General features: G+C 38.5%; 8 protein-coding genes across 8 annotated transcripts; 6 read left to right on the top strand and 2 right to left on the bottom strand.

Annotated features, from left to right (window-relative positions):
- Positions 1-784: 784 nt before the first annotated feature.
- Positions 785-2568, top strand: PHYBLDRAFT_155345 (hypothetical protein; the record flags this gene model as incomplete). The annotated part of the gene is made up of 6 exons (XM_018433395.1): positions 785-839; positions 1113-1244; positions 1304-1534; positions 1783-1959; positions 2059-2345; positions 2482-2568. 6 exons carry the CDS (start codon positions 785-787, stop codon positions 2566-2568), a joined length of 969 nt encoding a protein of 322 aa, XP_018291833.1.
- Positions 2569-3771: 1203 nt separating this feature from the next.
- On the top strand, positions 3772-7328 carry PHYBLDRAFT_124787 (hypothetical protein; the record flags this gene model as incomplete). Its single annotated transcript, XM_018429009.1, has 10 exons — positions 3772-3798; positions 3995-4176; positions 4316-4610; positions 4754-4932; positions 5090-5234; positions 5333-5491; positions 5577-5816; positions 5894-6471; positions 6545-7006; positions 7129-7328. 10 exons carry the CDS (start codon positions 3772-3774, stop codon positions 7151-7153), a joined length of 2292 nt encoding a protein of 763 aa, XP_018291832.1. The 3' UTR covers positions 7154-7328.
- Positions 7329-9889: 2561 nt separating this feature from the next.
- PHYBLDRAFT_145263 (hypothetical protein) lies at positions 9890-12476 on the top strand (the record flags this gene model as incomplete). Its single annotated transcript, XM_018431400.1, has 6 exons — positions 9890-9975; positions 10031-10242; positions 10303-10817; positions 10883-11462; positions 11533-11705; positions 12432-12476. 6 exons carry the CDS (start codon positions 9890-9892, stop codon positions 12474-12476), a joined length of 1611 nt encoding a protein of 536 aa, XP_018291831.1.
- Positions 12477-13510: 1034 nt separating this feature from the next.
- Positions 13511-13785, top strand: PHYBLDRAFT_145262 (hypothetical protein; the record flags this gene model as incomplete). Its single annotated transcript, XM_018431399.1, has 2 exons — positions 13511-13596; positions 13653-13785. The coding sequence occupies 2 exons, from the start codon at positions 13511-13513 to the stop codon at positions 13783-13785; spliced, it is 219 nt and encodes a 72-aa protein (XP_018291830.1).
- A 647-nt stretch (positions 13786-14432) lies between these two features.
- PHYBLDRAFT_145260 (hypothetical protein) lies at positions 14433-14858 on the bottom strand (the record flags this gene model as incomplete). Its single annotated transcript, XM_018431398.1, has 2 exons — positions 14433-14760; positions 14833-14858. 2 exons carry the CDS (start codon positions 14856-14858, stop codon positions 14433-14435), a joined length of 354 nt encoding a protein of 117 aa, XP_018291829.1.
- Positions 14859-16411: 1553 nt separating this feature from the next.
- On the top strand, positions 16412-18291 carry PHYBLDRAFT_145259 (hypothetical protein; the record flags this gene model as incomplete). The annotated part of the gene is made up of 5 exons (XM_018431397.1): positions 16412-16497; positions 16553-16764; positions 16825-17339; positions 17405-17984; positions 18044-18291. The coding sequence occupies 5 exons, from the start codon at positions 16412-16414 to the stop codon at positions 18289-18291; spliced, it is 1641 nt and encodes a 546-aa protein (XP_018291828.1).
- A 4037-nt stretch (positions 18292-22328) lies between these two features.
- PHYBLDRAFT_145257 (hypothetical protein) lies at positions 22329-23686 on the bottom strand (the record flags this gene model as incomplete). Its single annotated transcript, XM_018431396.1, has 2 exons — positions 22329-22876; positions 22963-23686. The coding sequence occupies 2 exons, from the start codon at positions 23684-23686 to the stop codon at positions 22329-22331; spliced, it is 1272 nt and encodes a 423-aa protein (XP_018291827.1).
- Positions 23687-24917: 1231 nt separating this feature from the next.
- On the top strand, positions 24918-26850 carry PHYBLDRAFT_145256 (hypothetical protein; the record flags this gene model as incomplete). Its single annotated transcript, XM_018431395.1, has 6 exons — positions 24918-24975; positions 25028-25106; positions 25162-25280; positions 25434-25948; positions 26014-26593; positions 26657-26850. 6 exons carry the CDS (start codon positions 24918-24920, stop codon positions 26848-26850), a joined length of 1545 nt encoding a protein of 514 aa, XP_018291826.1.
- Positions 26851-26977: the final 127 nt, after the last annotated feature.

The following is a 26977-nucleotide window of genomic DNA, read 5'->3' as shown; positions in this document are numbered from 1 at the left end:
ACTCCAAAAAAAAAAAAAAAACTCCGTAATACACGTGATCAAAGTGTGTGTATTTTTTTTTTCTACACGCTCATCTTGAATCTCTTTTCACGTACCTTTTTTTTTTTTTTTTTAAATCCACCTCCCCGTTTTGATCGTATGTATCTCTTGTTTGATGAAGCTTATATTAAAGGAAAAGAAAAGAAAAGAATGAGCTCTAGTATAGCATAGCATAGCATAGCATAGTATAGTATAGCTTAGCATAGTCCCTGAAGGTTAGGCAGCTCAACAATAGCTATTGATAATCGGTCGCACATCATCATTGGCAACACAACCAACAATGGACTCAGCATCACCAAATATATACATATATGTTTATATGAAATATATATATATATATATAAATATAAAAATATAAAAATAAATAATAAGCATAAACAACAACAACGACAACAACAGCAATAACAATAGCAGCGACAAGCGACAAGAAGAACGGCATCAAAAAGTGAAAAGATCAAATTCAAGAACAATAACAACAAAAAATCTTGATAGTCATTCAATAGTGGATTATTCTATACTTTCAATATATACAAAAGGATTACCATAGTGAGGATGATAGATGCACCCATTCGTAATCCCCCTTTTGTCTGTTGATCATCAATCAACCCCTTTTCTTCTCCTTTTTGGTTCTATTCACTGATCAACTAACCTTGTTACCTCTTCATCTCTCTCTCTAAATATATATTTGTATTTGTGCTTGTGCTTGTGCTTTTGTGTGTGTGTATATTATATCTATATCTTAGACATGACTGACATCTCTGATATCAATGTCGATTCTATCATAGAGCGTCTCCTGGAAGGTAAGATTTGCCGTTGGAACAACCGACAACCATTCGCTACCTTTATTATTATTATCATTCTATTCAAACACACACACATACTCATAAATACATATATACTCAACGCAAACACAATCAAATACACCTACCTACCTACCTACCTACCTACCTATTTCTCTCTCTCTCTCTCTTTCTTTACCTATATGCCTATATATCCACTTGTTTGTATGAATTGGTACTAAACATACATACACACACACATATATGTATATGTATACAAATGCATTTCTACAGTTCGGGGGAGCCGTCCGGGAAAGCAAGTTCAGCTCAGCGAGAACGAAATTAGATTCTTGTGTACAAAGGCACGCGAGATCTTCATGAGCCAGCCAATCTTGCTGGATCTGGAGGCCCCTATTAAAATTTGTGGTAATTGTTGCTGGGACGTCTGTGCGAAGGTGACACGGTTGTTAAGCGGGGTTGCTTAGGTGACATCCACGGTCAGTACTACGATCTTTTGAGACTGTTTGAATATGGTGGATTTCCTCCAGAGGCAAACTATCTCTTCTTGGGAGATTATGTCGATCGAGGAAAACAGTCTCTCGAAACCATCTGTCTCTTGTTGGCCTACAAGATCAAATACCCAGAGAACTTCTTCATTCTTCGTGGTAACCACGAGTGTGCAAGTATCAACCGAATCTACGGCTTCTACGACGAATGTAAGCACCCGTAGACTGTAAATTGTGGATTGTAGAGATGTGTGGGTGTGTGGGGTGGTGAGGCATTGTTATCCTTTTTTTTAGGCATTATTTTCTGTGTGTTTTGTGTCTGACTTTGGCATTGGAATCAATATTAAATTAACATTAACATTGTCTTTAACATTGGATTATTAATTTGACTTGATTTGGTTTGGCCGAATAATTTTTTTTTCTTCTTTTGCTTTTGCTTTTCATTTCTTGTTATGTAGGCAAGAGACGATACAACATCAAACTTTGGAAGATTTTCACTGACTGTTTCAATTGTCTTCCTATTGCCGCCCTTATCGATGAAAAGATCTTCTGTATGCATGGTGGTCTTTCACCAGATCTTCAGAACATGGAGCAGATTCGTCGTGTGATGAGACCTACAGATGTCCCTGACACTGGTAAAGAAAGTTAAAATAATCAGAATTAACTCTATTTTGTTTGTTGACTCGTACAAACTTTATATATATTTACTTGATTTTTTTGATATATTTTAAAAGGTTTGCTCTGCGATCTTCTTTGGTCCGATCCTGATAAAGATATTTCTGGATGGAGTGAAAATGACAGAGGTGTCTCGTTTACCTTTGGCCCTGACACGGTTACCAGATTCTTGCAGAAACACGATATGGATCTAATCTGCCGTGCCCATCAGGTAGTCGAGGATGGTTATGAGTTCTTTGCAAAGCGGCAATTGGTTACCTTGTTCTCGGCCCCCAATTATTGTGGTGAATTCGACAATGCTGGTGCCATGATGAGTGTAGACGAGTCTTTGATGTGTTCATTCCAGGTGTGTATTCTATTTATATATATATATATATATACGAAATACGTAAAAGAGAGGAGAATAGAATAGATGAGAACCTTGCGGTTATTTCAATCACAAAACTCTAGAATTTTCCTCAATTAATCAATCTTTCTTTTAGATCCTCAAACCCGCGGAAAAGAGACAAAAGCTTCCATACGGTGGTGTTGGTAGTCAAAAGGGTGGACAAAAGGGAAAGAAGAAGTAGGGGTGGTCAACCATATATACGCACACGCACACACACACACACACACACACATTAAAACAATATATATATATATATATATATATATAATCAAACAAATATCAACCAATCAATCAAACGATCAAATACTCAAACAATTCAATCTTAATGAACCAAAAAAATAATAATAATAATAACAATAATAATAATAATCCACTCCAATCCAATTCTTGGGATTCAAACTCTTATACTTTACACACTGAGCCCTGTTTTAAAACACCGAATTCTTCAATCTTCACTTTCCCACCAGTGTGATCTTTTTTTTTATCTTATATATATTTTATTTTTATTAGAGAGAGGGTATTAGAGAACCCGTTGGGATGTGATATTTTCAAAGACTGCTAAAAAAGAATTATTAGTGAAACCCAGTCAAAAAAAAAAAAGAAAAAAAACTTAACCATAGTTGATGAAAACAGAAGTACTGTGACAAATATAAGAGAGATACATCTTAATAAACTTGGCTTTCCAAGACTTATTCTCTTAAGTAGATATATAGAGACGACTCTTGACTATATTATGTTTATGTTTGAAGGTGGAAAACCAAGCTCAATTCTTAACAAAGACTTGGTGATGAAATGGAGTGAAAAACTAGAAAACTCCCAATTTTTCACTCCATTCCATCACTAAATGGCCTCCCTCAGTAAAATTTTACATCTTTTCATTGGAATTTCAATCGCCGCGTAAAGCAAAAGTGAGTGAAAATTTAGAATTTTCACTCGACAACGGGTTCTCTATTGAGTGATAATCTCAAGACGGCTAAAAAAAAATTATTTGTAAAACCCAATAAAAAATAAAAAATAAAAACAAAAAACACAAAGAAAAAAGTCAGGCACAGTTAGGAAGGTTTATAAGTTGATGAAAAACATTAGCACTGAAAGATGTAAAGAGAATAGACCTTGATAGAATATAGATTTCTGAAGCCTATTCTATTAAACAAGTGTAAAGAAGAGACTTGACTATCTTTTGTTTTGTTTTGAGAGGGAGAACAATAAGCTCAAATGCTCTTATTAAATGGCCTCTACCATGAAATTTGCGAAACAAACATTGGAATTTGATTTGCCGCGTAAAATACAAATTTGCAAGCGTTTGGGATTCAGGCTCAAAGGCACTCTCTCTATTATTTAAATCCCTTCTTTATCCCCAAATCTCCAACTCTACATTTACCCAATGAACTTTGATGAAATCGAAGAACAGGTATGATCTCGGACACAACGCGTCTACAGCCAAATAATAATAATTTGGTCTCGAATGCCTTGTTTATTTATTTTAACAAGCAAATTAAACTATTAAATATATATATATATATATATATATATATAAAAATATATATATAATGTATATACATGTACATTATATACTTGTGCATGTGTGTATGTGATCGACATTTTAGGATGGAATTCGTTTCTCCTGGAATGCCTGGCCATCATCCCGCATCGAAGCTACAAAGGCAGTAGTTCCAATCGCTTGTCTTTACACTCCGCTGAAAGAACGCGAAGACTTTGTCGAAACTCCAATCTGGTATGAGCCAGTTACATGCAAAGCTCCCTGTAGAGCAGTATTGAACCCCTACTGGTAAGTTGAAATAAGGAGGAGGATAGGGAAGAAGAAGTAACTTTGATTGTTACCAATACTATAATTATTGTCCGAGTATTTTTTCTTCTTCTCTGGAGCTTATCTATTTATCAATGTAAATATATCATTTTCTTGGTAGCCAAATCGATTTTCGCAGCAAGGTTTGGGTCTGCCCTTTCTGTCTCCAGCGCAACCCATTCCCTCACCATTACAAAGACCTCTCTAATACCAATCTTCCCGCAGAACTCTTGCCAAAGTACACAACTATAGAATACAACTTAAACAGAGTTGCCCAGGTCCCGCCGATTTTCTTTTTTGTGGTTGATACTTGTCTCGAGCAAGAGGACCTTGATGCACTCAAGAGTACCATTATCGCAAGCTTGAGCCTTTTGCCTCCTTATGCTTGGGTTGGTTTGATTACATTCGGTACCATGGTAAGGGCAAAACGCACACACACACGCATAAGAAAGACATATTGTGCGATAAGCTTTACACTAATTTCTCTATTTATTTATTTATTTTTTAATTTTTTATGTGGATTTTATTACTCGGTTGATTAATCGACGTTCTTCATTAGACTCAAGTGCATGAACTTGGATTCGCCAGTTGTCCAAAGTCATTTGTATTCCGTGGAACAAAAGAGTTTACTGGAAAACAAATCCAGGATATGCTTGGCTTGTCAGGTGGAACTGTTCGTCCTGGTTTACCTCATGGTGCTCCCGGGAAAACACCTGCAATGACTGCACCAGCCAACAGGTAAGATATATACCCTGATTTTATTTACTGTTAATATATCTATCTATCTATATTAAAAAACAAATCTCTTGATTTTTAATAATCATTACTCATATCAATAAATCATCCTACTTTTTATTTGATTTTATTCTTCTGGTTTTGATTTGATTTTCTGTAGATTCTTTGTACCTATCAAGGATTGTGAGTTTGTCTTGACTTCAATCTTGGAGAACTTACAAAAGGATCCTTGGCCTGTAACCCTTAATAAACGCCCTGAGAGATGCACTGGTGTTGCTTTGAGCGTTGCTATCGGTTTGTTAGAGGTATAGTGTGGCTGGTTTGATTATCAAATGTACCCAAACCCTAAACACATGGCTGTATGCATTTATGTATCTATGTGTGTGTGTGTATATACTCTTAGGCATCATTCCCTAACACAGGTGCTCGTGTGATGCTATTCAGTGGCGGTCCTGCCACTGAAGGTCCTGGCATGGTGGTGAGCACCGAACTTAGAGAACCCATTCGATCCCACAACGAGATTGAAAAAGAAACTGCAAGGCATTACAAGAGAGCTGTCAAGGTGAGGAAAACACAAGGGTTATGTGTATCTGTGTTTTGATGTCCTGTGGCACTTATTGACAAAAAAAAAACTTTCCACACACAAGTTTTATGAAAGTCTGTCCAAGCGTGCAACAGCCAATGGTCACACCATCGATATCTTTGCTGGATGTTTGGATCAGATCGGTCTGTTGGAGATGAAGTCAATGGTCAACACCACAGGTGGCTTTATGATCTTGTCAGATTCATTCAACGCGGCTATCTTCAAACAGAGTTTCCATCATTTGTTTCAAAAGGATAGCCAAGGACATTTGCAAATGGGTTTCAATGCCACTCTTGATGTTCAGGTACATTTTAGCGACTATAATTCAAATGCAAGCGCCTAGATATCTAATCCACATCCATATCTTTGTACATTCATCAGACATCGCGTGAACTCAAGGTATCTGGTCTTATTGGCCACGCTACTTCCGGAAACAAAAAGTCTACCTATGTTGGCGAAACTGAAATTGGTATTGGTAACACCTCATCCTGGAAGATCTGTTCCATTACGCCCAAGACTACCCACGGTATCTACTTTGAAGTGGTCAACCAGCCAAATGCCCAGTTCCAGCCTGGATCGCGTGGCCTCATCCAGTTCTCGACTCACTACCAGCACTCGAGTGGTCAATTCCGCCTCAGAGTTACCACTATTGCACGCAACTTTGCCGAGGGCCAGAGCCCCGAGACTGCAAATTCGTTCGACCAGGAAACAGCAGCTGTCCTCATGTCGCGTATTGCTGTCTTCAAGGGCGAGATTGACGATGGACCAGATGTCCTGAGATGGTTGGATCGTATGCTGATCCGACTCTGCCAACGCTTCGCAGATTACCGCAAGGATGATCCCCACAGCTTTAGATTGTCCGAGAATTTATCAATCTATCCTCAGTTTATGTTCCATTTGAGAAGAAGTCAATTCCTCCAAGTTTTCAACAACTCGCCAGATGAGACTGCATTCTATAGGTAAAAAGAAAATTAGTGATACCAAAGTGTATGTTATATATATTAATTCTTAACTCGCGATTACTGTTGATAGACATGCCCTCAACCGAGAAAACGTCGACAATTCACTCATCATGATCCAGCCAACATTAACCTCTTATGGGTTCGACATCCCACCTCAGCCTGTACTCTTGGATTCTGTTTCTATCAAACCTGATTGCATTCTCCTCCTCGACACCTTTTTCCACCTCCTTATTTTCCACGGTGAAACAATTGCCCAGTGGCGTCTGGCTGGATACCAAGATCAAGAAGGCTACGAAAACTTTAAGCAGTTGCTTGAGGCACCTATCCTGGATGCCCAGGATCTTTTGATCGACAGATTCCCAGTACCCCGCTACATTGTATGCGATCAGGGTGGCTCTCAGGCCAGATTCTTGCTTTCCAAGCTCAACCCTTCGACAACACACAAATCTAATACACCTTATGGCACACCTCAAGGAACTGCTATCTTTACCGAAGATGTTAGCTTACAACAGTTTATGGAGCATTTAAAAAAGTAAGTGTTTTATACATAATGATTATGTATAGATGTATATATTGAAGTTTTCATATGACTTGGGGCCAATCTGTTTTTTTACTAACAAAACTTATATTTGTGTGTATGTGTGTGTTTAAAAGGCTTGCGGTATCTGGTGCTTCTTAAGATCCATATACATGGAATGTTACTTTTTTTCTTTTATTTATGGAAAATAATCAATCCTCAGAAGAAGCTTCTTTTATGTCTTTGATTATCTCCTCGTTTCCTCTTTTTTTGTATTTCTTATCTTTTGCGTGTATTTCAGAACCAAGCTTAGTTCTTAAATAAATATATTATAACTAAAGTGTAACTTATATTAAATACTTAAAAAAAAATCATTTGAATTGGCAAGGAAGTGTAGAATTGTGAAGTATTAGCTTAAAGCAAATTTTTTCTTTTACTATTATTGTTTCTTGGGTTTATATACATTCTAAATTTTCTGTAAAGATATGACCCTATTAATTTCAATTCACTACCTTCTTTTTTTTTGATTCGATAATAATTGCACCGTAAAATTAATCTACACTTCTTTATTATATAAAATGATTTACTCTTGTTTGCTTTTTTTTTGTTTACTTATTATTCAAGCAGAGTTGACCCTTTTATGAATATAGCCATGGTGAAAAATGTGATCGATAAATTTATTTGTAGATATAAAATTTGAGTTTAGACTTCATACTTTTTCTTTCAAAAAAAAAAAAAAGAATTCAAAGCATGAATTTAAATTATTATTATTATTTTCAATATTTGCTTAATTGACACCAAATAAGCTTGAAAATAAAGTTCTAAACTTTGTTTATTGTCTATTCTCAATATGAAGTTTATATTACAATCCTGTGGTGTAAAAATACCATCTTGACATACTTTTCTTTAAAAATGAACATAAAGTAATTGCTTTAGTGCGTACATATGTAGCTACACATATGCACACACTATCGCTTATATTAAAGTTGCGTTTAGAAGTGAGTTTAGCAGCGTGTTCTTTGTTTTTGAGGTTCTTTGGTGCAAAGATATGCATAAAAGTCTCGAGGTTGGCGTATTTTAAAACACCAAATATAATCTTGACCCCCTTTTTCCCACTCAAATGCATAAATATATAGCTTTTTTTTGCTTTTTTTTGTTTATACCTTCAGGATAGTAGTTCCTTTATATACTAAATTACTCTACCATCATGTGAATACTCAGGATGTCAGTCACAGACAAGCCATCAAGAAAAATGTCTATAAATAAGAGGGCTTTCCCACCTCTTTCATTTTTCTCTCTTTCTTTCTCTTTGCCACATATTTCTATCGTAGAATGTGATTGGCTAAAAAAATGTCCTGAGTAGGACATTAAACTGCTCCGCTTAGGGCATGCGATACCCCTTACTTACTGGGGACTTTTTTTTTTCTTTGTCAAATTTAAAGGCTATTTTTTTTATCTAAATCATTCTTCAGCTATTATTGGACTGTCTAAATACCTAGAGTGTATCATAGGCTTGGCACACTCATCAATAAAATACTTTTACTGGTCTACTGCCATTACGTACATATTTTAGTAAATTGTTTTATACTATTATTTTGTACTGCATGAGAGGCACGGTAAAGGTTTTTTTTTTGCATTGATTTCAAAAACAATACAGGACAAAAGTGCATTATTAAAAAGGTAATTTTCCTCCTATTCTTCTTGTTTTAGACTACCATAGAGGCTCACTAATAAATCAGACACTAAGGCTCCCTCAAAATAAAAAAAAACTTTTAGACTATAATGATAGAAAGAAAATGAAAAATTGAAATGAAACATTTTAAAAAAAGTAGGAAACGGAGTGGCTATTTAAAGTTCGATCTTAAAACAACCTTTAAACCTTTCAATACACACACACACAAAAGCTTCCGAAAGTCTCCCAAAGTTGCCATTCTTTTTACAAGTATACTTGCATTTAAGATTCGATTATTTGTCTTAAGATTCAGAGTTACTAAATATCTCCATAAATTTGTTCTAATGATACTCTGTGCCATGACTTGAAAATTTAAAAGCTAATTATAATAAGCAATTTTTGACGATAATAATTCTATTAGTATCATAAGAAAATCATATAACATTAATGGTATCCTAAATTATAGAAACTATCTAGACTTTTTTTTTTTACTTTTCAATAATAAGATAGAAATAATACCACAAAAGTACATCTTAGATGAAATATATATTTTAGTAAAGCTAGTATACATACAGACCATAATATATTTTTTTATAATTTTATTTGCATGTCGATATTTTATTCACAAGAAGTGGACGCGTGTGTGCGGTACCAATCTTGCAGATTATGCTAACACAAAATATACCATTTTTAAAAACTATCCATATAGTAGCTAGACATATGTATGTATATATTCTTTTATATAATTTCAATAATATATCCGAAAATTATTAAAATGGAATGTGTATCAACTAACTTTTATAAGTAAATGACTTATTAACTTAATAAATATGCTTTGAGTGTATTTAGTTTGTAAAGTTTACTGAATTGATGCAAAATAAAAATGGGGAAAATATTAGAACATTAGCACCATGCAGGGATGCTCTCTTGTACAACCTTCTCTGGTATGAAAAAATAAGCTTCAACTAGCAAGCCTCATTTACAGAAATAGCAGTACTCACACCTTTTGAGTAGTTCTATCGTAAAATGACTAGTACATAAATTCTAATCATTCAGGAAAAACTGCCTGTCAACCTCTTTCTTCTTCACTGCTCTTCTTCTCATTTTTATTTCCATATTCTAAATGACTAGTAGCACTTTGGAATTTTACCCTAAAGATTTCCCTTATGTCGTGGGAATAGGTAATGCCTTTTAACGTTTTATCGAATAAAGTACTAAGCACAATCATGTTAGATTTTGGAACAACATTTTCTGGGTGTTCGTGTGTATTTGCTGATGACGATATCGATGAAATGTTTGATATAACCGAATGGTAAGTTCTTAGTACATAATATATGCCCATAGAATATATTGACACATAGCTGTAGGTCACGGAGAGGCGGATCCATATACCCCAAGGTTCCAACCGCATCATTCTATGAGCAAGATACCAAAACCCTTGTTGCGTGGGGATATGAAGCCATCCGTAAAGCAAATTTACCTAATAGTAAAGGATCCTTGATTACAAAGTTCAAATTACTTCTCGACACTAGCATCCAAACTTCACAAAATCTTCCAAATGGATTGACTACTCTTCAAGGTAACCAAGGCTTGGAACTTTATAAAATAGGAATATTTGTCTCACCATTGTGATCAACAGTTATTGCGGACTATCTTCGTGCATTTTACAAACATGTTCATGAGCAATTCCAGACTAAGCTTGGTGCAGTCTACGATAATTCAAAGTTCAGATACTGTCTCACAGTTCCAGCTATATGGGACGATCGAGCTAAAGCTACCATGCGAGAAGCAGCTATTATTGCTGGCATCGTCAGCCGTAGCGATCATCCAGACAGATTGATGCTAACCAGCGAGCCAGAAGCAGCAGCTTTGTATTGTGAAAAGAAGTCTAACCAGTTCAATCTTAGTCATGAACAGCGCTTCATGATTTGTGATGCTGGAGGTGGAACTGTAGATTTGATTGTATTTGAAATCGAAGACTCTTCAGGTGTAAAATCTCTGCGTGAAGTTACAAAAGGTTCAGGCGGCTCTTGTGGATCAACCTTCTTGGATAAAAATATGCAAAAACTGATTGAGAAACGCTTTGGTTCACATGCTAAAAACAATAAAGCAGCCATTCAATACTTGATGGACCATTTTGTCACTACAACCAAGGTATATTATATCATCAATAAACAATACGTATACATACTTACCATCGCCTCTCTTCCCTACTTTAGCCTGAATTTGAAAACGAAGATGATGAGTATTTTACTGTTCCCGCTGTGTTGAATCTCAGAGGGGGTAAAATGTCTGATATTGGAGTTGATGATGGAAGACTATGTATATCAGTCGATGAACTTCGCGAAGATGTATTCGAGCCAGTTGTAAAGCAAGTTTTGAATTTGATATCGGGTCAGATAAACCAATCTCAAAAGCAGATTGATGCCATCTTTTTGGTCGGTGGATTTGGCCAATCGCGGTACCTAGGTAAACGTGTCCAAGACACATTTAAAGACAAGGTTGGAAATATATGTGTACCAAGTCGTGGTGAGATATCTGTAATGCGAGGCGCAGTGATGTTTGGAGTAGATCCTGCCAAAGTCTCCCACCGAATATTACGACGCACATATGGAATACATATCTCCAAACCATTTGATTCTTTGTTGGATCCACCTGAAAAAAAATATACTGCAGCTGATGGTGAAATAAGATGTCTGGATCACTTTTACGTGTATGCTACTAAGGGAGAATGTGTAGCTATGAACAAATGTGTATCAAAACAATTGTATACATTCTACCCTGATAACTTCAATCTTGGTATGTATGTATAGATATATATTAACGTATCGCTATTATATTCTAATCTCATTTACGTATATGTTTTCAGATTTGTTTGTCTACGATATCAGCGAGAGATCTCCGCGATTTGTCACTGACCCAGGTGTTCGCCGAGTGGCCATATTCGAGTGTAAACCACCTTTTTTACAAGGTGTCAAGACAAATGAAAAGGTTCCTTTTACAGCAAACATGTATTTTGGTAAAATGGAGCTTCTTATTGAAGTAATAATGAAGGGACATACCTTTCTCTATACTTCTGCCTTTGGCTCACATGAGCTTGAAAAAACAATAGTATAGTTCTTAGCTTTACTAGTAGAAAATACTAGTATATGTTATATATTTCTTTATTACATCTCTTTATTTAAAATTAGCTTCATTTATCAATAAACTGTCTTTAAAAAGCTCTCGATTTAATGTAATATTTATGGTTTTATATGAAACTATCATCATCAATTTTCAGAGCTTTAAATTGAGCTATTGTAAAGATACAACTTCTTCCGCATTATGTGCGTGCTTATATGGTAAATGTTCGATCGATCAACTCAGAAACAGTATATAAATACAGATATATGCATGTAAGTACCATATAGTAAGCCTGTCTTATAAAAAATTGTATTCAAAAGGTATAATACTATTTGGAAGCGTAATGAAACTATTGTTTAATTGATATTTTAATTTGTGAACACCTTAAAAAATTGTGCTCTTTACGCATCTCAAATAACATCTAAGCTTTCGTGTAATATGGTGGATTTTATACACCGGCGTTTCTTGTATCGCCCATCACAGTGTGCATAAAGGTATTGACGTGAATGCAGAAATGGCCTGAAGTACTTCAATTAATATGTTTGAAGTCTCTTTTATATAATCACCATATAAAATAAATTGTATGTAAAAAAGCAATACCTTATGTCAAGGCGCTAGATTACAAGGTACTTTTTACGACCACAGACCTCACACCTTGACGTTACACCAGGCCCAGCCCCCAAACCTTAGACGAAACAATCTTGGAGCTGTATGTTACTCAAGGTATTTCTTAAGTACTTGATCTGTAAAATGCCATCATAGTGTTTGCATTTTTTTATATATTATGTCTTGCTTTCTATATTCTACACCATTTTTAATAAAGCAAAACAACATTGAGCTACAATTAACTTATTGATTTTGCTCTTGGAAAAGGATGAGTTAATTTTTTTTAAGCATTGCCTAATGCTTGCCCTTAGATTTCCTAATTGACAAATGATTCATAAGAGCAGACACATCCCTTTAAAAGGGCATTTGTCATTTTGCAATATTTATTCATTCACTTTCAGGCCCAGCATGCACTTTCAAAAAATTGACATGTTAATATGGATTTGTAGTATCTTTTTTTTTCTTAGGCTTCCCTGTAAACTTAACGAAAGTTCGAGTTAATGACCAATATCCAAATGAGAACAACTACAATTGGTAGACTAGTCTACTTTTTAACTTGCACGATTGAAAGGGTCAAGAGAGTTTTATAGCTCGTTTTATAAATGTGTATATTTGTATTGGTGAAGGATAAATAAATATAGGTAAAGAAATAAAATAACACATTAACATAGTTATTATTCTTATGAAAAGTAACTATTTAAATACAGGTGTTTAGTATACTGTATATGGGACGTTATTTCCTATTTTACTTAAATGTCAAAAGTGAAAATGCACTGACATGTACAAGACTTTTATCGTTTTGGAAATTTTATGTTACATAATTGCTATATATATTATTTATCTGTGTGTAAGGTTTGGAGTCGCGATGAGCACCTTTACTGAAATAATGTGCATATCTTTTGAGTGGTTATCGCGTAAAATGACTACTATATAAATTCGAATCATGCCGAAAAAAATCCCTTTCAACCTCTTTCTTCTTCACTGCTCTTTTTCTTTGTTTTATTTCTATATTACAAATGACAAATAGCAATTTGGAATTTAACCTAAAGATTTTCCTTGTGTTGTGGGAATAGGTAACACTTTTTAACGTTTTATTGAATAAAGTACTAAGCACAATCATGTTGGATTTTGGAACAACCTTCTCTGGGTGTTCGTATGTATTTGCTAATGACAATATCGATGAAAGACTTGATATAGCTGAATGGTAAGAACATACTGCATAAGATAAACTAAATATTTTATACTGACACACAACTGTAGGCCAAAGAGAGGCGGATCCATCTACCCCAAAATTTCAACTGCATCATTCTATAACACGACGGGAAAAAAAGAAGTTCCTCTGGGGTTTTCCTTAAGGGCTGCTCAGGGGGGATCATTGTCCACTCCCTCATGAGCCGCCTGCCAGTTACGGATTATTATATAATTCCTCTTATTAACAGATATTAAGTTTTATTCATTTACCAATAAGCGTTTTTGTAACTTATAATCATCTTCTTATTGGTACTTATATATGAGAACTCTGCTTTAAATTTCACTTTGATTGAGGAACATATGTTTTAACTAAATTTTACATTTTTTGTTTGTTTGTATGGAGCTGTGACAGGATCAGACTTAGTAAAGTTTTCTGACTGAGTAGGGCAAAAGAGAAAATTACACCATCTGGCGAGCTCACTGGGCCTCTGTCATGGACGAACAGCCCTTCCTTCCGGGTGTGATAGCGGCCAAGGCACTAGTGGTGATAAGGCGCTTCCTGGAGTAGTTTTCTCTCTTAGTCTCTTTTTTTACCTTTTTCCTCTCATATCAATATTGTAATACAAAAATTTAGGCATATTCAGCCGATCGCTCAGTGCTTTGCACTGTAGCCGACCAATAAATACAAAAAAAAAGAAAAAATTACAACATTTTTTTTGAAGGTTTATGGGGGTTATTTGATGTTTTTGGCTTTTTGGTTTTTGACTTGTTTTTGTGTGATTTTTGTTAGTTGTTAAAATTTTAATGTGCTTTTGTGCGGGGGAAGAATCAGCAGAGTTAAGCTCGAGCTCAGCGCAGAGGCAAGAGATTAATTTGCGAGAAGTTGCAAGAACCAAAGAAGGTAGAAATGAGGCGAAATTGAAGTGGGATGTCCAGTGGTGGTCTCAGATACCAAATATGGGCCATCCAAAAACCGAAGCGGCTGGAATAATGTGGTCCAGCGTAGGAGGCAAGAGAAAAAGACGTGAATACAGAGAGTGTAGAAGGCGGAGGGACAGTGACAAAGAATTCCAAGCAAATACCTAGCCACACCGCGGATTTCAACGGATAAGAAAGAAGAAAATGCTCTTGAGTCTCGATGAACCCCTGGAAGATACTGCAGAGAGGTGAGGAAATTCTAGAGGGATATTTTACAGAGATGACATGCCGTTGCCCATTCTAAATTTTTGGTGCCTTCGAATTGTCTTACAGCAAAACACAATATGCAAGGCGCATTTTTAAGAGTTACTAGCCTTTATAAATGAATCTTCTTTTCAAATAAACAGTACAGAAAAGTATTCTTAGACTATTAAGGATCATAATAAGCATCCTAGAACTATTTCTTATATACAATACATGCTCGATTTTTTGCTTAGATATAAAAAAAAACTTTGAAAAAACTTATCCCAGAAATGCGCCTTACAAATGTATTGTACCGTATATTCTTCAGATATAGTACATATAGCATCTTTGTTTGTTTGTAAAGAGCCTTGTGGTCAAAAGGGTTGGTGAGCCTCTATTGCTGCGAAGAAAAAGAGGACATTACGGCTTTTGTTTTGTATTTTTCTAAAGTGAGAGATGGTGAGAACTCAAGAAAGCACACCCCGTATCTATGTCTTCGCAAAGAAATAGGGAATATCTGAAGGGTTCTTGGTTCTACCAAGGGGAGGGGAGTGACCTAAGGTTAAACAGCAAAAATTGAGGAGACAGATGGAAGACCATGCTAGAGCGCAGCAAAAACGAGAAGAGAAAGTGTAAAGAATGACCGAGAGGGTGGGTTGAAAGAGTGATTGAGAAGATGGGTGGGGACATATAGGGGGGCCGTTACACATCGACTAACTTTTCACACTATCTCCCCCGACCAAATTGAGGTATGTGCGAAAGAGCCTTGTAGTATGGATAACACTAAAAGCGAATATTATATTTGGACATATGGAACTTTCAAACCTGCCTAATTGATTTTTTTGAATTGGCACTTTAATCAGTATACACATAAAAAACGACACATTTTACATATATATGCTGCTAGTTTTGATTTATATTAGATAAATAGAAAATGGGGTCTAAGTTTTCGTACAGGTTTTTACATATGCATATAAGACCATCCATATCGGTTTATCTAAAACTGAAGTCTCATTTTTTATTGCTTGAATGTTTTAGTAAAATGGTAAACCTTTAATTAAAGACTCTTGCCTATTTATTCTTGTCCTATAAAAAACCTGTATGCTTAAAAACCAATGGGCTCAAATGAAGAATATAAGAAACATTAAACCTGCGAAATAACCGAATAAAAAGGCTATATTAATGGCCAATTTATTTTTAAGCAAGTGAGCAAAAAGATTTCTGTTTTTGGAGTAAACTTTGGAAGAAAATAATCACTTTTTTTTTTGTAAAGTCTGAATACTATTTTCAAAACAATAAAAATAAAGAGAAGTCTAATTGGCGATGAAGCACTTGTCTATGCTGTTTCCATGGCGCAGTAAGCTTCTCTTGTACAACCTTTTCCAGAATAGAATAATAAGCTTCAACCAACAAGCCTCATTTACAGAAATAGCAGTATTCACACCTTTTGAGTAGTTCTATCGTAAAATGACTAGTACATAAATTCTAATCATTCAGGAAAAACTGCCTGTCAACCTCTTTCTTCTTCACTGCTCTTCTTCTCATTTTTATTTCCATATTCTAAATGACTAGTAGCACTTTGGAATTTTACCCTAAAGATTTCCCTTATGTCGTGGGAATAGGTAATGCCTTTTAACGTTTTATCGAATAAAGTACTAAGCACAATCATGTTAGATTTTGGAACAACATTTTCTGGGTGTTCGTGTGTATTTGCTGATGACGATATCGATGAAATGTTTGATATAACCGAATGGTAAGTTCTTAGTACATAATATATGCCCATAGAATATATTGACACATAGCTGTAGGTCACGGAGAGGCGGATCCATATACCCCAAGGTTCCAACCGCATCATTCTATGAGCAAGATACCAAAACCCTTGTTGCGTGGGGATATGAAGCCATCCGTAAAGCAAATTTACCTAATAGTAAAGGATCCTTGATTACAAAGTTCAAATTACTTCTCGACACTAGCATCCAAACTTCACAAAATCTTCCAAATGGATTGACTACTCTTCAAGGTAACCAAGGCTTGGAACTTTATAAAATAGGAATATTTGTCTCACCATTGTGATCAACAGTTATTGCGGACTATCTTCGTGCATTTTACAAACATGTTCATGAGCAATTCCAGACTAAGCTTGGTGCAGTCTACGATAATTCAAAGTTCAGATACTGTCTCACAGTTCCAGCTATATGGGACGATCGAGCTAAAGCTACCATGCGAGAAGCAGCTATTATTGCTGGCATCGTCAGCCGTAGCGATCATCCAGACAGATTGATGCTAACCAGCGAGCCAGAAGCAGCAGCTTTGTATTGTGAAAAGAAGTCTAACCAGTTCAATCTTAGTCATGAACAGCGCTTCATGATTTGTGATGCTGGAGGTGGAACTGTAGATTTGATTGTATTTGAAATCGAAGACTCTTCAGGTGTAAAATCTCTGCGTGAAGTTACAAAAGGTTCAGGCGGCTCTTGTGGATCAACCTTCTTGGATAAAAATATGCAAAAACTGATTGAGAAACGCTTTGGTTCACATGCTAAAAACAATAAAGCAGCCATTCAATACTTGATGGACCATTTTGTCACTACAACCAAGGTATATTATATCATCAATAAACAATACGTATACATACTTACCATCGCCTCTCTTCCCTACTTTAGCCTGAATTTGAAAACGAAGATGATGAGTATTTTACTGTTCCCGCTGTGTTGAATCTCAGAGGGGGTAAAATGTCTGATATTGGAGTTGATGATGGAAGACTATGTATATCAGTCGATGAACTTCGCGAAGATGTATTCGAGCCAGTTGTAAAGCAAGTTTTGAATTTGATATCGGGTCAGATAAACCAATCTCAAAAGCAGATTGATGCCATCTTTTTGGTCGGTGGATTTGGCCAATCGCGGTACCTAGGTAAACGTGTCCAAGACACATTTAAAGACAAGGTTGGAAATATATGTGTACCAAGTCGTGGTGAGATATCTGTAATGCGAGGCGCAGTAATGTTTGGAGTAGATCCTGCCAAAGTCTCCCACCGAATATTACGACGCACATATGGTAGCAAGGTCAATAAACCATTTGATTCTTTGTTGGATCCACCTGAAAAGAAATATACTGCAGCTGATGGTGAAATAAGATGCAAGGATCACTTTTATATATATGCCACCAAGGGAGAGTGTGTAGCTATGAATCAGTGTGTATCAAAAGAACTGTTTATATATTACCCAAATAACTTTAATCCTGGTATGTTATCTTTAAACTTAGTTCTATTCAGATGTAAAGTTATTAACAGATTTCTTTAGACTTGTACGCTTATGATATCGACGAGAAATCTCCACGCTTTGTCACTGACCCAGGTGTTCGTAAGGTAACAGACTTCCATGGTAAGACTCCTGTTTTACAAGGCATCAAGATAGATGAGAAGGTTTATTTTACCCAAAATATGTATTTTGGTAAAACCGAGATTCTTATTGAAGTAAAAATGAAGGGACATACCTTTCTCTATACCTCAGCCTTTGACTCACATGAGCTTGAAAAGGCGATTGTATAGCTTTTAGCTTTATTAGTAGCCAATTCTACCATATGTTATATATTTCTCCATATCTCTATATTTCAAATAAACTTTATTTATTTATTTTTTTGTAGGGAGCCGAAGGCTCTAATTTATTAGTGAGCCTCTATGCTGCAAGGCAAAAGAGGAAAATCACGACTTGTTTTTGGCTTTTATATTTTTACAATGTTTTTCTATTTATATGTTTGTGGTTATATATATTGTGGAGGTATGGAAGGAAGCTAAAGGGGGGGAAAGTCGAGAGCAAGTTCGCTCTTGAGGCGGTCGAGAAGAGAGGAAGCAGTGGAAAAGGCAGCGGAGGAGACAAAAGGAACGTGATCAAATATGAACAGCCAATGATGGCGCCATATAGCCAGCAGCATGCAGCCAAAAATTGAGGCAGCAGAAAGAGAAGAATTGGTGCAAGGAGGGAATGTGAAGGATTGCAAACCAGAAAGCAAGACAGTGGGTGTCGCGGTCTGGGCAAAGTACAACGTCCAGATTGACGACCATACGGACAGTTTGACCGGACACTGGAACAAAAAATGAGTTTGATTGTCCAGAGGGTGAGAGCAGAGGGCACAGGATGGGTCTGGGAAAGCGGTAGGGATCCTAGAATTGAGGCGAGAACGGCAAGGAATGTTCTTGTGCAGGGCACGAAACCAAACGTTGCGGGCCCCATGCGGCAGGGGGAAGGACCAAAACCGACGAAGCTGGCGAGGGACGAGTGTGGGGCTTATGGGGCGTGCGGATTTGGAGTGGAAATTGCAGAGTAGGCGGAAAGACTGGGTGGACAAACGATGCCAAGGGATGCCGGGGACAAGAGCCGTCAAGAAAGGACGCACATCGACAGCTGTACCGGAAGGCATATCTAGCGAAGGAAACTGTATGGCACAGATCGCGGGGGGAATGGTGGCACGATACAAGACAGGGTGCAAGACAAGAGAGCGAGTGTAGAGACGTTCGAAGAACCGGTGAAGGACAATAGGACGACGGAGTATGCGGTGGAGGGGGCGTTGGGCAAGCACGCCGAAACTAGGATCTACTTCATAGGCGTCGGAAACCCGGAGATCGCGCCATGCAGATAGAAAGGGAGGGTGGTCTGGTTGTGCGGTAGTGAGATAGGAGAGAGGCAGAGAGAGACAGGTGGGGAGGTTGACTACCACGTCAGAGAAGTTGTGAGGGAGAAGATCAATGGCAGCAAGTAGGGTGGCCAGAGGAGAGTCGAAATCACGCTGATGAGAGGATCGGAGAGATGGAAATATCAAAGGAACGAGTGGATCAGCAGATGAGGAGTCGAGGCGGAGGACGTAAGAGAACCAAGGCGGGACCAGGCCAGAGGGGGACAGCGGAGAGCGGACGAGAGGCCGGAGCCAGCGCAACTGAAGAGCAGCCTGTTGAACCTGAGGATCAAGGACCCCTAGACCGCCGAGCCGAATAGGCTGGCAGAAAGTGCCGAGAGAAATGGGAGGAAAGGAGCGGTATTGTATAAACTTACTCATGATCGAGCGAAGTCGACGGAAAAAGGATAGAGGTACAGTGACAACTCTGAGGACGTGCCAGAGCTTAGAGAGGATGAGAGAGTTGAGCACTGTGGCACGGCCACGAATAGAGAGAGAGCGAGAGTGGTGGATATTACAGGTAGATTCAATCTTGGAAAGAATGTTGTCACAGAAAGAATTGCGCTGAGGTAAGGATTGAATAAGAGGAAAGCCGAGATATCGCAGGGGAGTGGAGAAAGATCTGTCAGACCAGGCGGTGATGTCGAATTGTTGTAGGACGGGGCGCCATTCTGGCAGTGGAAGGCCGGACAGGGAGAAAGCTTCAGTTTTATGGAGATTGATGCGAGCATTGGAGGCATGAGAGTATGTGAGAAGATGATGATGAAGACGGGACAAGTGGGCGGCATCAGGAAGAAAGACTAGCAGATCGTCGGCATAGGCCAAGAGCTTGATGGGCGGAGGTGGTGGAATAGCAGTGCGTGGTGATGGAGAAAATCCGGCAAAGGAAGGATCATGAATCACACGACGCAACAAAGGTTCGAATGCAAGGTTAAAGAGTACAGGAGAAAGAGGATCACCCTGCCGGAGTCCACGAGCCTGAAGGAATGATCGGGATAGGTGTCCATTGACATTGATTCGAATCTGTGTAGAGAAGAAAAGTTGAGATATACAGGTAACGAGGGAAGGGGGAAAGTTGAAATGCTGCAAGACCTGGCGAAGGTAGTCGGGATGGACTCTGTCGTAAGCTTTCTCCTGATCCAAAAGAAGGCCTATACCAGATGAACCGTCCTGTCTAGCCTGTGCCATAACTAACTTGGTCAGCATGCCATTGTCAGCAATGAAGCGTCCTTGGACAAACCCGGTCTGGAAGGGCGTAACAAGGGAGGAAGCAGCAGGCACCATGCGACGATTGATGAGGCGAGTGAACACTTTGGCATCGGTATTGATGAGAGCGATCGGGCACCAGTTGCGGGGGGAGGTGAGGTCACCTTTCTTGGGAAGAAGAGAGACGCAGGTTGATTGCCAGGACGAAGGGAACACACCGAGGGCAAGCCCATCGTTAAATATTCGAACAAGTAAGACAGCACACATCGGATGATCCATAATTAATCGCAGAATCTCATAAGGCAGGCCATCCGGCCCAGGGCTACTGGCATTAGGAGTGCGAGTGGCGCCGTCTCGGATGTCATCCAAGGTGAAGGGTTTAAGGAGGGTCGTGGAGGTAGTTTCGGAAAGAAAGAGGTCTGGTGGCAAGTGAAGGAGGAGGTCGTCGATAGCTGTCTGAGCAGGAGGGTCGGGTGTGTAAAGATCTTCATAAAATGCAGCAGCAGCTTCCGTAAGATCATCGGGATCAGTGCATAAGGTGTCGGTGAAGGGGTGGCGGAGGCTGGTTATTGTGGTTCGAGCTTGGCGAAAAGCAACTGTGCGTTTCAAAAACCCAGCGGAAGTTTCGCCTTGTTCTCTCCAGTGTTTTCCGGCGCGGAGTGCTAGTATCTCGGTGCGTTCCTGTTGACTTGCTGAAGTTGACGCTCGACGATGGGCAGCTGGAAGTTCTGAGCAGGCTGATGTCGAAATCTATGTATCAAATGGTCACGTTTACTCTGAAGCTTTACCTCCAAAGTGGCAAGTGATGGGCGGGTTGTGCGTGAATATGAACGTGTGAAACGAGCCACTTCGACTTTGGTCAGATCCCACTGTGATTGGGGGGAAATTGAAGGCGAGAGTAGTGGTATGAAGGATGAAAGACAGTCGGACAGGGAGGAGCGGAAGGAAGGGATGTTCGCCAAACGAGGGTTCGCACGCCACAAACCTCGACCAATGTGAGACAGCATAGGAAAACTAAGACAGGTACGTACAAGGCAATGATCGGTCCACAGGGGCTGAACAAATGTGACGGTGGACGAAGAGTGACAAGACGCTATATCCTTGGAGGCATATATGTAGTCGATAGTCGAAGAGGAAAGGTCGCGATGAAAGGTAGGCATAGGTTGAGCGTCAGACAAAGTGACACAGTCTACAAAGTGGTTAGCGACAAAATGCAGCCATAGACGTGGCGCGAGGCCAGCACGAGAGGCATTTGCATATGAGGAATAATTAAAATCTCCTAGCATAAGAAAGCGAGAAGTAAGGGAAGGGAGAAGATGTGGGGAGGATAGGAGAGAGGTGAGAAAATCATATCGAGGACGATATGAAGCAGGGACATATAAAACGCAAATACGAAATGGGGCAAACAAATTGGAAGAGTGAACAACGGTGGCAGTAATGCAACGACCACAGAGAGAAAAAAGAGGATCAGTAAAAGAAATGAGGGGAGAGAGGGAAACCAAACCACAGTGAGGAGACCATAGTGAGTCGGATGCTTGAAATTGAAGATGAAACGTCTGTTGAAGAGCGTCTGTGTTGGCGTGAGTTTCTTGAAGGGCAAGTATGTCTAGAGAGAGGGAGCGAAGATATCTAATAAAGAGAGAGCGATTATTGGTGTTTCCGGACTTGACAAGTCCGCGGCAGTTCATGGAGGCTATATTAATCATAAATTTAAGAATGATCGCCGTCTGCCATCTCGTCATCAGTTAGGATATTCTGGGAGTCTTGGTCGTCGTCGCCGTCAAAAGCGCTGGGGTGAAATTCTTCTTCGTCTTTAGTGGAGCCGGAAGTGTAGTTGGAGGGAAGAAAAGCGTTGTGGAGGGGGTGAAAGACGGGATCATACTGGGTGTTGTGTGTCTGAGGAAGAGGCAGAGTGGGGTCGAAGAGTGCGCCTGTGCGGCTGTTGTCAGTTAGTCCGTCAAGTGCAGCAAACCTGTTGGCAGACTGGCGGGGGGAAGTAGGAACAGCGGGGACAGAGGGTCGTCGCGGTGTCGAGGAATTCGTGCGGGAGGTGGTGATAGTAGCCTGGGATCCCTCAGCCATCGTAGGTGTACCGCGAGGGGGGATCGATTTCTTGGCCGGAGGTCTGTGAGACGCACCGGGAGTAGTCTTGCGTGAGCGATCAGGGGATTCATGTGTCGTGGGAACCTTGCGGGGTCTCTTGGAAGAGCTGGCGTCCGTGGGGGTGCTCTGGGGCAGGCATGTTGCAAGTGACCAGTCTGGTCACAAGTGAAGCAGCGTCGGGAATCTTTGGGGCGGTCTGGACAGTTTTCGATAGCATGGCCCATAACTTTACAATAATTACAGTGAATACCCATCTGTTTCCAGGTACCTAAGAAGTACAAGTCGCCATCATACGGGATCTTGTATGAGAGTTTGGCAAGGGTGGCATCGGGGTTGGGTGGTCGTTCAAGGTAAGCAAAACCAGTGCCATCAAAAAAATTGGCACGAAGATGCAAACCGACTTCGCGGACGGTGCCATATGCGGCCAAGGCTGTTTTGATAGCCTCTTCAAGCAGAGGGGAAGGAAGGTATGGAAGCTGGGAGAGGGAGATACGCAAGATTTTTGTGCCTGGGGCAATACCCATAGAGGGGAAGTACGTTTGGCCTCCAACCAGGAAGCCTTTGGAACAGAGTTCGGTGCAGATGGTAGAATTGGTCAGGTGCAATTCGTGGATGAGCGGTTGACGATGAGCGAATGATATTCCCAAGGTGCATGCCGTAGGAACGCTTGCTCTGAGAGCAGTCCAGAATTCAGAGGTAAGGGTGGAATCAGTTGGTGGGGTGAAGAATACCGAATGACGAGATGTACTTTCGCGCCAGACGCGATCCGTAGATGTCGGCAAGTTAGAGAAAAGAACGACTGGCACTTGACCGGGGGCGGGAGTGGCTGTGGCGACATCGAGATATGACCTAGTGTTGGTTGTGGTAGAGGTAGTAGTAGAGGGTTGTGGAGTGGTTATATTGGCTTGACCTAGTGTTGTGGTGGACCCAATAGGTGGGTCCGGTACTTTAGCGGGAAGAGCCATGAATAAACTTTATTTATTAATAAATGCCTTTTCTTTTAAGCAAATTTTTATCCAATGTAATATTTATGCTTTTATATAAGACCATCCTCATTAATTTGCAGGGTTTTTAGTCGAGCTATTGTAGAAATTTTCCTTCTCCATATTCTGTTTATGCTTATAAAGTGAATTGACGATTGAACATCTTGTAAATAGTGCAAAAGTACAGATATATATCTTTATATACTATATATTCAAGCTCTATTATGAACCAAATGCTATATTCCAAAGGTATATTCATGCTCGGAACTGTAATAAAAAAGTTTCTGTTTTTGTTTTTACGACTAAGAAACATACTATATACAGTTTTCTGCAATTTTTTTCAACAAACTATAGCGTTCTAAATTTCATTTTTTTAGTAAGAAAGACCAGTTTACAAAGCAAACAAAAAAATAAAGGAACAAGACAAACCAATGGAAGGATTTACTCTTTATATATAATGCTGATAGCAATAAAAAGAAAAAATCATATTTGGGAACAAAGCCTTTTCAAATCTGCGGAATTGATTTTTTTTAATTGACACTTTGGCCATTGAGCATCTAGAAAACGGCACTCTTTACATATCTAAAATAAATTTTAAGACTTCGTACAAGCCTATCGTACAAGCTTTTACATAAGCGTATAATGTTCGAATATTACTCAAACTACGTTTTATTATTATTATTAAATTATTAAATTATACTCCCGGTAATTTGCTTTATATTTCTGATTATTGCTTTTATGAAGTGAGTATGTAACTATTACTGCTTAGCAAGCGTTTGTTGTGATCAAACTTCTCGTTTTAACTAAAGATCAATATGTTTTTAAGGTCACATCACACCTTTGAAATAGATATTTCTTTATGGTTTTCTCCAGCAAAATGAAATTTGTCAGAAGAAATATTATTGATTTTTTATTGATAACCAATAACGTTTTTTTTTGCGAACGGAATCGATCTATCCAGAATCAATTTTATATAATTACCATATAGAATAAAGTTTATGTAACTAGTCAATACTTTAGGTCAACACGTTAGGTTAGAGTGTTTTTTTTATGTAAGTGATGAGCACTTTGATATAAATAGCAATATACACAACTTTTGAGTAGTTAGCGTATAGAATATCTGTTATATAAATTCTAATCATTCAAGAAAAACTGCCTGTCAACCTCTTTCTTCTTCACTGCTCTTCTTCTCATTTTTATTTTCATATTCTAAATGACTAGTAGCGATTTGGAATTTTACCCTGAAGATTTCCCTTATGTTGTGGGAATAGGTAATACCTTTTAATGTTTTATTGAATAAAGTACTAAGCACAATCATGTTAGATTTTGGAACAACATTTTCTGGGTGTTCGTGTGTATTTGCTGATGACAATATCGATGAAATATTTGATATAACTGAATGGTAAGGTTTAATGCGTAATATGAATACAAGCCTTTATACTGACACATTGGTGTAGGCCAAGAAAAAGTAATTTTATCTACCCCAAAGTTCCAACTGCGTCATACTATGAACGAGATAACAGAGCCCTTGTTGCATGGGGATATGAAGCTATCAATAAAGCGAGTCAGCCCAATAGTAAAGGCTTCTTGATTACAAAGTTCAAATTACTTCTCGACACTAGCATCCAAACTTCACAAAATCTTCCAAATGGATTGACTACTCTTCAAGATAATCAAGGCTTGGAACTTTATAAAATAGGAATATTTGTCTCACCATTGTGATCAACAGTTATTGCGGACTATCTTCGTGCATTTTACAAGCATGTTCACGAGCAATTTCAGACCAGGCTTGGTGCAGTCTACGATACGTCAAAGTTCAGATACTGTCTCACAGTTCCAGCTATATGGGACGATCGAGCTAAAGCTACCATGCGAGAAGCAGCTATTATTGCTGGCATTGTCAGCCGTAGCGATCATCCAGACAGATTGATGCTAACCAGCGAGCCAGAAGCAGCAGCTTTGTATTGTGAAAAGAAGTCTAACCAGTTCAATCTTAGTCATGAACAGCGCTTTATGATTTGTGATGCTGGAGGTGGAACTGTAGATTTGATTGTATTTGAAATCGAAGACTCTTCAGGTGTAAAATCTCTGCGTGAAGTTACAAAAGGTTCAGGCGGCTCTTGTGGATCAACCTTCTTGGATAAAAATATGCGGAAACTGCTTAAGAAACGCTTTGGTTCACATGCTAAAAACAATAAAGCAGCCATTCAATACTTGATGGACCATTTTGTCACTACAACCAAGGTATATTATATCATCAATAAACAATACGTATACATACTTACCATCGCCTCTCTTCCCTACTTTAGCCTGAATTTGAAAACGAAGATGATGAGTATTTTACTGTTCCCGCTGTGTTGAATCTCAAAGGGGGTAAAATGTCTGACATTGGAGTAGATGATGGAAGACTATGTGTATCAGTCGATGAAATTCGCGAGGATGTATTCGAACCAATTGCAAAACAAGTTTTAAATTTAATATCTGATCAGATAAACCAATCTCAAAAGCAAATTGATGCCATATTTATGGTCGGTGGATTTGGCCAATCGCGGTACCTAGGTAAACGTGTCCAAGACACATTTAAAGACAAGGTTGGAAATATATGTGTACCAAGTCGTGGTGAGATATCTGTAATGCGAGGCGCAGTGATGTTTGGAGTCAACCCTGGGAAAGTTTCGCATCGAATATTACGACGTACATATGGGCTTATGGTCTCTCTACCATTCGATCCTTTGTTAGATCCACCTGAAAAAAAATATACTACACGCAATGGTGAAATAACATGCGATGATCACTTTAGTGCATATGCCACCAAGGGAGAATGCGTAGCTATGAGCCATTGTATATTAAAAAGAATGTCTTTATACCCTCGTGGAAAACTCGTTAATGGTAGGTTTTGTTTTCGGGCATATCTCCATTAAAGTGTAAAGCCATTAAGATATTTGCTTTAAGACTTGTACGCTTATGATATGGATGGGAAACCTCCACGCTTCGTCACTGATCCAGGTGTTCGTCGAGCTGCCTTATTCGAGCTTAAGCTTCCTGTTTTTCAAGACGTTAAGCCAGATGAGAAGGTTTTTTTTACAGTAAATATGTATTTTGGTAAAACCGAGATTCTTATTGAAGTAAATAATCAATGGACATGAATTTCTCTGTACCTCAGCCTTTGACTCACATGAGCTTGAAAAGGCGATTGTATAGATTTTAGCTTTATTAGTAACCAATTCAAGCATATGTTATATACTTCGTCATATCTCTGTATTTCAAACAAAC

This window comes from Phycomyces blakesleeanus (assembly GCF_001638985.1).
Source record: "Phycomyces blakesleeanus NRRL 1555(-) unplaced genomic scaffold PHYBLscaffold_10, whole genome shotgun sequence".
Classification (NCBI taxonomy): domain Eukaryota; kingdom Fungi; phylum Mucoromycota; class Mucoromycetes; order Mucorales; family Phycomycetaceae; genus Phycomyces; species Phycomyces blakesleeanus.
Note: the sequence above shows the minus strand (reverse complement) of the source record. Positions and strands in the feature narration are given on the sequence as shown.